The sequence below is a fragment of the Tachysurus fulvidraco genome, chromosome 6, assembly GCF_022655615.1.
Source record: "Tachysurus fulvidraco isolate hzauxx_2018 chromosome 6, HZAU_PFXX_2.0, whole genome shotgun sequence".
NCBI classification, from domain to species: Eukaryota; Metazoa; Chordata; class Actinopteri; order Siluriformes; family Bagridae; genus Tachysurus; species Tachysurus fulvidraco.
The window spans coordinates 5539103-5551341 of NC_062523.1; the positions used below are offsets into that span (position 1 = coordinate 5539103).

The window sequence follows — 12239 nt, forward strand, 5'->3', positions numbered from 1 at the left end:
CAGACATACCTTCAACATCAAGTGTTACAGTTGTAGAGATTGATCCTTCCTGATTTGTGGCTCTTATCTGGTAAACAGCTACATCATTCTCATCTGAATTACAGATAGCAAGTTGGTGGTAGCCTCCTTTGAATTCTTGGATCTTGATTTTCTCACCATCTGGTAAAATTTCTTTGCCATTCTTGTACCATTTTACTATTGGCTGTGGGTATCCAATGACCTTAGTCACAAATGTCGCATTGGCTTTATATTTTACACATATATCTCTCAGTTCCTCTTTAAAGAAGGGAGCACGAGGAGCTATGTCAGACTTTGGAACGACAGGTACTGAAATCTCACTCCAGTCACTCTCTCCGCCAATGTTCTCACATTTGACACGGAATTCATACTCAAAGCCTTCAATAAGGCCAGTAACAGTATAGCTTGTCTCATGAATTTCTTCAGTTGTAACTGTAATCCATTTGTTCTGCTTCTTCTCTCTTTTATCCAGGTAGTAATTCTTAATTTTGGCACCACCATCGCTGGTTGGGGGTTTCCATGTAACAACACAGGAATCTTTTGTAACAGAAGAAACCGTTGGCTGCTGGGGGATTCCAGGTTTTTCTGAAAAACAAAATTGTGAGTATTTAGATTGCATATTAGTATTTGTTTTGTAGTTTTCTTGAATAGACATACAGTGGAAGTTGTCAGCAATTGATTTCACTTACCATATGGACTCTTGATGATAACAACAGCAGGAATCTCTAATGACTCACTAACACCATACTGATTCTGAGCAGAAACACGGAAATAATATCCAGCATTCTCAGTTACATTTGGAACCCGACATATGGTTCCTGAGACAAATGATGACACAAGATTCCATTGCTCTCCCTCCTTTGCTTCACGTTTTTCTACAATATAGTTTGTGATCAATGAACCACCATCGTCCTTAGGTGGTTTCCAACTTATGATTACAGAGTTCTTCAAGAGGGATTCAACAATAATTGGCCCTTCAGGAATCAAAGGCTTATCTGGAATGAGAGTAATAGTGTTGAACAAACATATACCTCAGCTGTCCAATTTTAGTTTTGTTAAATAAAAAATATACCCCTTAACCCAAATTGGTTTTTTAACTTACCTTGGATTTCAACACGTAGCACTGTATCAATTGCACCAAATTTGTTGCTTAGTTGCACCTTGTACCTGCCAGCATTTGTCTTGCGCTGAACATTTCTGACGACCAAGTGAGTGTAATGCTCTGTGTTTTCAATAATAACATTCTCTGATGGATTTAGAGGTTTCTTGCCATAAAACCACATGATTTGTGGAATTGGACGTCCAATATAGACAACATGGAGACGTAAGCTTGTTCCACAGCCTGCATAGTATTTCTCCTTCAAAGGGAATCCAGGATGGAACTGAGGTGCAGCCTGCAAATAAAGCTTGCCACTGGTTTCAATTTCACCTGCATCATTGATGGCTCGGCAAGTGTACTGACCTTCATCCTCTTGTTCATCTGTTACAACTGTGAGAGAATGACTTCTTCCATCAGAGCTCATTTTGTATTTGCGACTCTGAATCAGTTCCTTTCCATATCTATACCACTTGATTTCTGGAAGAGGTCTTCCAATAATTTGGCAAGTCAGTGTTCCAGATTCTCCCAAATTTGTGGTACTATCTTTAATTTCTTCTTTTAGACTTGGTGCTTCTCCAACTTTTAAAAAATGAAACAAAAGAAATTAAAAATTGCATAATCACATTTATGCACTACAAAGCTAGAATAAGATAATATACAATGCTCATCCTTTCAACATACCACTCAGTTTGGTTTTAATGCCCATGGCAGTTCTACGGGGTCTGCTCAATCCGGTTTCATTTTCAGCAAAAACTCTAAATTCATATTCTGTTGCCTCCATGAGACCACCCATGGTAAACTGCCTGTCTTTTGAACGCACTTTGTTGCATTTTTTCCAGGCACTTTCACCTGCTTGTCTAAATTCAATCCAATATCCAAGAATTTCTTTGCCACCAAGAAATTCTGGGCGCAGCCAATGAATAGTGATGCAATCCTTGGTAACTGAGATTATGTCAATGTCACCTGGCTGGCTTGGTTTATCTGTTAAAGAGAATTAAGTAATTAGAGCTTAGATACCAACATGATTTTAGTAGTATATTTTCTTTCAAAGGTGGTGTGCATGTTACTCACCAAATGGATCTTTGCACACAACTGCTTCAGATACAGGTCCAGGCTCACTTTGACCAATGTCATTTTGAGCAATCACACGGAACTGATACTCTGCATCAGGGATAAGGCCAGTGAGAGTATACATTGTGGTTGTGATGTGAGTCTTGTTGTGACGCACCCATTTTTCAGTTGACAACTCTCTTCTTTCAATATAGTACCCAGTGACACGAGAGCCACCATCATCCTTTGGTCTTGACCAAGACAATCCAATAGTGGTTTTTGTGACATCCATAATTTCTGGAGGAAAGCTGGGAGGCTCTGGTGGAGCTTTTTTAAAGATCACAAAAGCAATATGAATTACCAGGTTAATAAATATATGCACAATAATAAGAGTGATTAAGTTATTTAAATGTCAGAAATACTTACATAGCGGTGTCTTTGGTATAACTGATTCATCAGATTTCAGAGATCTACTTATTCCAAACTGGTTCTCTGCTGAAACTCTGAAGTGGTACTCAACATTTTCTTTCAGTCCTTTGACCACCAACGAAGTTTCAACCACTCGAGAGTCCACTGTGTACCATGCTGCCTTTGGTACCTCACGTCTTTCCACAATGTACCCAAGAACATCAGAGCCACCATCATCTGAGGGAGGTCTCCAGCTCACTCTTACAGAACGAGCTTGAATATCATCAAATTCAAGAGGGCCTTCAGGTGGATCTGGGCGGCCAATAACTTTAACCTTGATATATGCTGCTTTCTTTCCACATTTGTTCTCCAACACCAGATCATAGGTACCAGTGTCATCCCTGTGAGCTTCTTTGATGACCAGCTCTGTGCGTTCTTCACTGGTAGCAACCATAGCTCTGTGAGAAATATCACGGCCTTCCTTTGTCCACTTGCAGGTTGGATATGGTTTTCCCTTAATTGGCACAGAGAGCCTGACAACTCCACCTTGTCTGACGACATAACCCTCCTGGTATTTTGTATCCAGTTCATAATCAGGATACTCTGTAAAATTAATGCAGATTGTTTTAGCATTTTTTGCACTAAAAGTCATGTTGAACAAATGCAGTTTCACATGCCATTTTTAATACTTACCAAGCATCTCTGTAACTTTAACTACTCCTGGAATCTCAGCTGGTTCTCCAGGTCCACCAGCATTACATGCCATCACACGGAACCTATACTCAGCACCTTGGGGCATATGCGTGAGTGTGTATTCACAAATCTTTGTTGGAGTTGTATTACATTTGGTCCATTCAATCTGGTCAACTTTCTGCATCTCTATTAGGTAACCGGTGATGTTTGCACCTCCCTGTTCCTCTGGGGGAGACCATGCCATTGAGACAGATGTCCTGGTTGTATCTGTGACTCTTGGGTTCAAAGGAATGCCTGGAGTTTCTGTGTGAGAAGAAATAGTAAATGTTTCATTTTCTTTTTAAATGTTTGTGTCATTGACAAAGACTATGTATGGTTTTCCTTTGCACATACCGATAGGATCCATTGCAATCACAGGTTTTGAGCTGAGACTAGGTTTACCAATGCCTCTAGAGTTCATAGCTGTCACTCTGTACTCATATTCAAAACCTTCAACTAGTCCGGTTGATCTGTATCTTGTCATAGTCACTGCATTCTTATTGATGCGCACCCATCTGTCAGATCTAGTTTCTTTACGCTCAATGATGTAGCCAGCCAGTGTGGAACCACCATCAACCTCTGGTGGTTTCCACGTGAGTGTCATACCATCATGGGTCACGTCGAATATTTCAGGTGTGCTTGGTGCACCAGGAACAGCTATAGAGGGTAACAAAACAGATTCGTTTTTATCCTGTCTGATGTTCTCTATTACTTATAAAAATATGTGTTTTTTTTTTAATGTGAACTTACACTTGATACTCTTGCATTCAACAACTTCAGACTGAAGGAATGCACCAATGCCAAAACGAGTTGTTGCAGCCACACGGAACACATATTCTGTTCCCTCAGTAAGTCTAGTGTATTTGAATGTGGGTCTTGTGACAGATTCAGAAATAGTAAGCCAACCAGGGCGATGGGCATCTCGTTGTTCAACCACATAACCACTAATATTGGCACCGCCATCTTTCTCTGGTGGTTCCCAACTGCATGTTACAGAATTGGCATCAACTTCATCAATTCTCATAGGCCCAACTGGAATGCCAGGTTTGTCTAAAAATTAGGTATATTAGGTTAGTTTCAGTTGTATGGGAAACATGTTGTAAAAAAATCCTTAATGACAGACAAAAATTTAGGATAAGGAAAAATATTTTACTCACCAAGAATGATGACTTGGATAATTTCTTTAGCTACTCCTGTTATATTCTTTACTTCAAGAGTATAGTCACCAGTATCATAAAGCGTAGTTTCACGAACCATTAATTTAGTGTATTTAGCAGTTGTCTCAATTTTAATACGGTCAAGCTTGTCTTTCATCTTAATGCCACCAAAGAACCACGAACAAGTTGGTGTAGGCCTTCCAGTGATGGGAATGTTGAGCACAATTGGCTTGCCGGCATGAACATTTACAATCTTTTGAGGTATGCCAGCCAGATCAATCTTTGGCATCACTGTAAAACAAATACAAAATGTTTATATTATTGAGAATTTGTAATTATTAATTTTGAATAAATTCTCATATATATATGGAACAATTGTATATATATACAAGTAAATAAAATTATACCTCTCTGTTCTTGAATAGTTATAGGTGTCATCAGGTCTCTGGGCTCACTGACCCCCCTGCTGTTCTCAGCTTTGATTCTAAATAAGTATTGCTCATTCTCATTCAGAGAATCTATCGTGTGCTGAAAAACTGATGCTTTTACATTAGCAACATTCATCCATCGGTCAGTTCCTTCCTTACAGGCTTCAATAACATAACCTGTAAGTTTGCTGCCACCATCATAAAATGGTTTCTCCCAAGCAAGAATGACAGTCGATTTTGTAATGTCAATGACTTGCAAATCTTGAGGAACAGAAGGAATTTCACATACCAGCACAGAATCAGTGGTTTCACAAGGTTCTCCAATACCATATATGTTTTCAGGCAGTACTCTAAAGAAGTATCGTGTTCCTTCCTCTAACCCAGTGATTCTGTACAATGTCTTCTTGCATTCCATTGTCACTGTTTTATAAGATTTCATTGATGCTTCACGGTGTTCAATTATGTAGTTGTTGATAGGAGCCCCTCCATCAATAGTAGGGACATCCCATGTAATGACAACTGACTCTTTAGTGTAATCCTTGACCTTGACTGCACCACAAGGACCAGGGGAATCTGAAATTTAGACAAGTATTTTTACATTTAAATAAAGAAATAAATAACTAATAGTATTGTAAACACACACACACACACACACACACACACACACACACACACGCACACACGCACATATATATATATATATACAGTACTGTTTTTTCTTACCATATATCTTGACAAGAATAGTAATTGTTTTCTTGCCAGATGGATTTTCAGCCTCGATTGTGTATTTTCCAGCATCATAACGGTGAACCTTCTCCACTAATAAAGTTGTAGTGCTTTCTGTTGTGTCAATGTAGCCCCGTGACTGAAGGTCTATGCCAGTCTTTTTCCAGGTAACAACTGGAGGTGGTCTTCCAAGTATATTTGCACTGAGACGTAAATTGCTACCAGCTCTCAGACAAACTGTTTTCCTCAGTTCTTCAGGTAATTCAATATCAGGAATTTCTAGGAAGAGCACATTTTAGTGAAGTTGTATTAAAGGCCATATTCAGAGTTGATTGCTTAATTCAGTGACTTAAATCTAAAAGTTGCATTATTATTTATGTGGGGAAAGTTAGGCATATTCAGATGGGTTAAGCACATGCTTAATTTGATTTTCAAATTGAGTGCACCATTCAGATTATAGCTGCATGTCATTTACACCTCTGTTAATGTTTCCAATAGTGTATAGATTACCTCTTTTAAACGTAAGCACTTTTCTTTAAGCCGGAAAAAGTTTAAAAATAGAAAATGTACACTTAAGAAGTAATTTCTTTTTAGAAATCTACCCCTCCTTAAATCTTTGCTCAATAGTAGTTTAGCTACTTGTGAGCACTACTTACTGTAGTCATACAGTATTATATCAATGCTATTCTGAAATGAATTAATAAAATAATTAATATCATTGTTTTTGGTAATTTAGTGTGTTCTCCAACAAAAATCTATTTAAAGTTTAATGCTGACCAAGCTTTCATTTGCTACATTTACAGTTCACAAAATATAACAGCAACTATGCATTTAATTAAGCGATTAAGCTGCATATATATATATATATATATATATATATATATATATATATATATATATATATATATATATATATATATATATAATATAATATAATATAAAATGATAGTAATAAATATATATTATATTATATATATATAAATATATATTATATTATATATATATATAAATATAAAATGATAGTAATGCTTACTAAAAATTAATTTTGTCTTATTTGTGTATTTATATATCACTTCATATTTTTTTTTATTTTATTTTATTGCATTTACAGGCTAAAACATACATTTAAGTATGATCTATTTCAGTTAATCTTTTGTTTTTGGTATTTCTATTTGTTTGAGCCAATAGCATGCAAGATAATTAGGCTAAAGTCCAATGTCAGAACTCCATGCAACTGAGACATGTCTTTGTTTATCATACTCCGGTCATACTTCACCGTTTTTGTATAACTCCCATGTAGTTTCCTAATAATGCTTAGGTCTGTATACAATATACTGAATACTGATTGTGCTACTTGAGTCTAATTACACCCTTAACATTTGTCATTGCATGTATGGTAGAATATAGAAAAACTTACCAACTCTTTCTGTGGGTGCAGTCTCCACACTGCCTTCACTGAACTCTCCAGTGCCCATGGAGTTCACTGCTGCCACTCTGAAACTGTACTTCTTGTTGCTTGTTAAACCAGCTGCAGTATATTCAGAAGTAGTCAGGATCTTCAGGCTGGCTCTATACCACTGTTCAGTTCCCTCTTCTAGAATCTCAACAATATAGCCAATGACATCTGAACCACCATCATACATAGGCCTGGTCCATGTCATTGTAATGCTGTGTTTGGTAGTATCAATTATGCGGGGAGTTGATGGAGGAGCCGGGGTATCTTTAATATATATGTAAAAAACAAAAAAAACCAAATGAGAATGATAATAATGAAATATATTTAGCATTATGATGAGGTTAGGCAACAGAAGTTATAGTTACTCACATGTTGGATCTCTGCAAAGAGCATATTCAGAGGCTTCGCTTGGTATGCTTGTGCCAGCAGAATTAACAGCTGCAACACGGAATTGGTATTCACTTCCCTCATAAAGACCTGTTATCTTGAGTCTTGTGTCATAGATGGTGAATGTCTTGTTTACTCTGGTCCATCTCACACTGCTCTTTTCACGTTTATCCACAAGGTAATTTTTTATTTCACTACCACCATCATTCCCTGGTTTCAGCCACTCAATAATGACATGTTGCTTTCCAACAGCTGTAATTTCTGGTGTTCCAGGAGATGTTGGAACAACTGTAATACACAAGACAAGAATACTTAAGAATAATGTTTGCTTCTGAAGCTCTTTGAATCTGTAAATTTCTGCAAATTATACAAAGGACTTACTATATGCATTTCTTGCAATAATTGGTTCAGATTCCAGCGGTACTCCAGCTCCATATTTGTTAACAGCTCTGACACGGAATATATATTCATTGTTCTTGATTAGTTTTGTACTGACACAAGAAAGTGTCTTGCATTCAGACTCCATAACAACCCAATTGAGCCTACTGGTCTCACGTCTGTCAACAATGTAGTGAGAAATAAAATCTCCTCCATCTTCAAGAGGTATCTTCCAAGAAACTGTGCATTTTTCTTCTGTGACCCTGCTGATTGTTATCTTACCATCTGGAGGACCAGGAGTATCTGGAATGTAAAAGGTGTTACACATCATCAGCTAGTTGTTTATTATTTTGATGTGAGTATGAAATGTGTTAATTTGATCATTTTCTTACCAAGAACTTTAACATTGACGGCTGCTGTTTTGATTCCACTGGCATTCTTGACAGACAATATATATTTTCCTGTATCATTCCTGTTACAGGATTTGATGATTGCCATAGCTCTCGTACTAGTGTATGTCAATGAGTACTTATCACCAAGCTCCAACTCCATATCACCCTTAGACCAGCATACTCTGGGTTCAGGTTTGCCACCTATTGCAGCATCAAGAACAAGGTCTGATCCAGCCCTAATAGTTACTGTCTCACCAACAAGTTTGCTGTCCAACTCAGCCTTTGGTGGTGCTGAAAAAAATAAATAGCAAATATTAGATTATTACCAACTTAACATACACAACAAAATATTTATCAAGAAATTATCTTACTGTATTCGTCCTTGCATGTGACAGGGCCTGTTGATTCTGATGGCATACTGTGAACTCCTGCACAATTTTTAGCAATGACACGGAATTCATAAACTGCTCCTTCTTCAAGTGATGCTACAGTGAATGAATTGTCTGTGATTGTAGTGTAGTTGCATTTAAGCCAACGAGTTTCATCAGCATCAGTGGATGCCTTGCGTTCAACTATATATCCAACAAGTTTGCTGCCACCATCACTCAACGGAACAGACCATTTTATAGAAACTGAAGATCTTGTAATGTCATATACTTCTGGTTTGCCAGGTGGATCTGAAAGAAAAATTATCACCATGTAAGTACTATGTCACTATTAAACAACATATTGAAAAATTATATTGAAAATGTTAACCTAATACACACCAACTGGATTTAAAGCTAGCACTGGTCTTGAAGCTTCACTGGCTTTGCTTAGACCTGCAATGTTCATGGCATATACACGGAACTGATATTCAAGCCCTTCAATAAGATTGGAGACCTTATAATTGCAATCAATGCATGGGATTTTATTTTCCCGTGTCCATAAAATGGTGTTGCGCTCTTTCTTCTCAATCCAGTATCCAGTCACCTTGCTTCCACCATCATGATATGGGACATCCCATTTAATAGAAATGGCATTAGCAGATATTAAAACCACCTCTGGACGTGTAGGTGGGCTTGGTGGCACTAAAAAATTGAACAATGATTATTATTTATTGAATAATAAAGAAGCATAAGAAATCAACAAAAATAATTGTACTTACCAAATGGATGTTCTGCCACAATAGCTTGAGATTCAATTGGTTTGCTAACACCAAACTTGTTCTCTGCACATACACGGAATGTGTACTCCATGTATTTTGTCAAATGGGTGATTTTAATTGTTGGTCGTTTCACACTTGAGTTCACAACCTGCCATGAAGTTTGACCAGATTCACGTTTCTCAACTATATAGTTAGTTATATCTGATCCACCATCATCTGTAGGATCAGCCCATGTCAATACACAGGATTCTGATGTGATTCCTGAAATTTCAATTGGGCCAGTTACTGGGCTTGGTCTGCCAAAGACATTTACAGTGATACTGAATGTCTTTGCTCCAGCTGCATTCTCTAGAGTAAGGTAATATTTTCCACTGTCCCCTCTCTTGGCATCCTTAACCAGTAGGGTGGTTTTCACATTAGATGTTTTGATAGAGACTCTATCTGTTTCCTTTAGTTTTATTTCCTCAAGCTTCCAGGTTACTTTTGGAGCTGGCCTGCCACTTATGGGGATATCAATGGCAAAGGAATTGCCAGTCTTACAGGTAATAAGCTGATTGCTGATACCACTAAGGTCTGCAGTTGGCTCAATGCGAGGTTCTTTGATGATAACTGAGGTAAGTGCATCCCTTGGATAACTGAGACCAGTATCATTTTTTGCTTTGACACGGAATTCATATTCTGTATTCTCAACCAAGCCCTCCAAGACCATCTTCAAAGATTTTGTTTGGCCACCAACAACCCAGTGATCAGAGCCTTTCTTTCTGGTCTCAACAATGTATCCTGTGATACGACTTCCACCATCATGCTCAGGTTTCATCCATACTAAGCTGGCTGTTGTAGATGTAGTATCAATAATGTCCAGCCTCTTGGGTGGTGCAGGCTCCTCAGTGGCAATAATAGGTTCCGACATTTCATAAGGCTCACCTATACCATACTGATTTTCAGCTGTGACCCTGAAGAAATATGCTATACCAAATTCAAGATTGGTTACTCTGAGAATTTGGCGTGTACACTTGAAATTGACCTCCTGCCAGCTCAGGCGACTTGCCTCACGTTTTTCAATAATATAATGATGAACACGAGCACCTCCATCAGTTGATGGAGCATCCCACATGAGAGTCATAGCTCCTCTGGTTACATCCTTGAATGAGATTGGACCTGGTGGCCCTGGTGTGTCCAATACTTTTACTGTTAATGTAATGGATTTATGACCGCTGTTGTTCTCAAGAGAAAGTGTGTATTTGCCAGCATCATATCTTGTACAGTTTTCAATTGTTAATGTGCTCAATGTATCTGTAGTATTAATATCTACCATCACACCAAGTTCTTCACCTGCTTTTGTCCATGTAGCCAGGGGTGTAGGTTTACCACGAAAAGGGATTTTAAGAATAATTGTTCCTCCACTTTTCACAACATGTGTCTGTTTGAAATCTGCATCAATGTCAATCTCTGGTGATGTCAGTCGGTCAACTGCCTGTACTGCATTTGCAATCTCAGATGCCTCTCCCTTTCCAGCACCATTAACAGCATACACACGGAATTTGTACTCTTCACCTGGTTCTAAATCTGAAACTGTGTATGTGGTATGGATACAAGTCTGGTTATTGACTCTGTGCCATTCTTCAAGACTGGCTTTACACATCTCAATAATATAGCCTATAATTTCCATACCACCATCAAAGACTGGTTTGGTCCATTCCAGGGTCACAGAGGTCTTTGTTGAGTCAATGACTTTTACTACTGTTGGTGCGCTAGGTGCACTTGTAGGTTCTCTGCACTTAAATAGTCTTGATACTTCACTTGGTGGTCCTATACCAGCCCCATTTTCAGCCATAACACGGAATTCATATTCATTTCCTTCAGTCAAGTTTGTAACTCTGTGTCTGAGCTCTGTGATTGGTCTTTTTGCTGAAACCTTTACCCATTGTAAACTTTTCTTCTCTCTTCTTTCAAGGATATAGTTCTTTATCTCATTTCCACCGTCATGTCTTGGTCTTGTCCAGCAGAGTGTAAGACTGTTTCCTGTCACATGACTGCAGTCAGGTGTTCCAGGAGCATCTGGTACAGCTATAAGTTATAAATAAAACACAACTGAGATTATAGTTCTGCATTTTGTGGACATGATTGGATAAAAAGTTAAATATTACTTACTGTATTGCATTTTAGCAACAACTGGATCTGATTCCAGTGATTTGCCAACACCAAAAGCGTTGACAGCAGAAACACGGAACTGATACTCATTGCCCTTGATCAACTTGGTGGCATTGAAAGAGCAGGCTTCACATTTAGATGCAACAAGTGCCCAAGAAATACGAGAGGTCTCACGCTTTTCAATTACATAATGAGTGATTGCTGCACAGCCATCATTGTCTGGGGGACTCCACCACAGCGTTGCCTTCTCAGCAGAGATACTTGTGAAGCGAAGTGGGCCTTCAGGTGGTCCAGGAGTATCTGAATCACACATAGATAGCTTTAATGCAAAGTACTTTGAACACAGTCTACTCATGTAAAATCTTATAAAAAATGTATAATTTTCTAACAAACCATGTACTCTGACAAGAACATCCTCCTTTGTTGTTCCAGAGCTGTTTTTGGCTTCAACAGTATAGATTCCACGGTCATTACGATCAGCATCTCTAATGAACAGGGAGCTGGATCCAATATTGGTTGTGATATCAACAAGCATTTTGTCAAGCTGTTTCCCATCCTTAAACCATGTAATCTGAGGCACAGGACGGCCACTAATAGTGCAACTTAGTTTGATGTTTTCTCCAGCCTTAATTGTCAGAGTCTTTTCAGCAGCAAACTGAATCTGAGGGATAACTGAAATATAACACAGAATATTGCACAGTCAAATTGAG

General features: G+C 38.2%; 1 protein-coding gene across 17 annotated transcripts in view; it reads right to left on the bottom strand.

Moving 5' to 3' along the window:
• Positions 1–12239, bottom strand: part of ttn.2 (titin, tandem duplicate 2) — a 170885-nt gene that overhangs the window by 7639 nt on the left and 151007 nt on the right. For all 17 annotated transcript variants that reach the window (XM_047814435.1, XM_047814451.1, XM_047814443.1 and 14 more), the window contains 21 exons: positions 11923–12201; positions 11530–11829; positions 9379–11445; positions 8999–9301; positions 8603–8908; positions 8232–8522; positions 7843–8142; positions 7444–7749; positions 7036–7338; positions 5616–5897; positions 4872–5465; positions 4465–4755; positions 4058–4357; positions 3662–3964; positions 3269–3571; positions 2594–3178; positions 2189–2494; positions 1799–2098; positions 1121–1696; positions 708–1013; positions 10–603 (listed from right to left, as the gene is read on the bottom strand). In XM_047814435.1, coding sequence (XP_047670391.1) covers positions 10–603; positions 708–1013; positions 1121–1696; positions 1799–2098; positions 2189–2494; positions 2594–3178; positions 3269–3571; positions 3662–3964; positions 4058–4357; positions 4465–4755; positions 4872–5465; positions 5616–5897; positions 7036–7338; positions 7444–7749; positions 7843–8142; positions 8232–8522; positions 8603–8908; positions 8999–9301; positions 9379–11445; positions 11530–11829; positions 11923–12201 — 9195 coding nt within the window. The remainder of the gene's footprint in view (positions 1–9; positions 604–707; positions 1014–1120; positions 1697–1798; positions 2099–2188; positions 2495–2593; positions 3179–3268; positions 3572–3661; positions 3965–4057; positions 4358–4464; positions 4756–4871; positions 5466–5615; positions 5898–7035; positions 7339–7443; positions 7750–7842; positions 8143–8231; positions 8523–8602; positions 8909–8998; positions 9302–9378; positions 11446–11529; positions 11830–11922; positions 12202–12239) is intronic.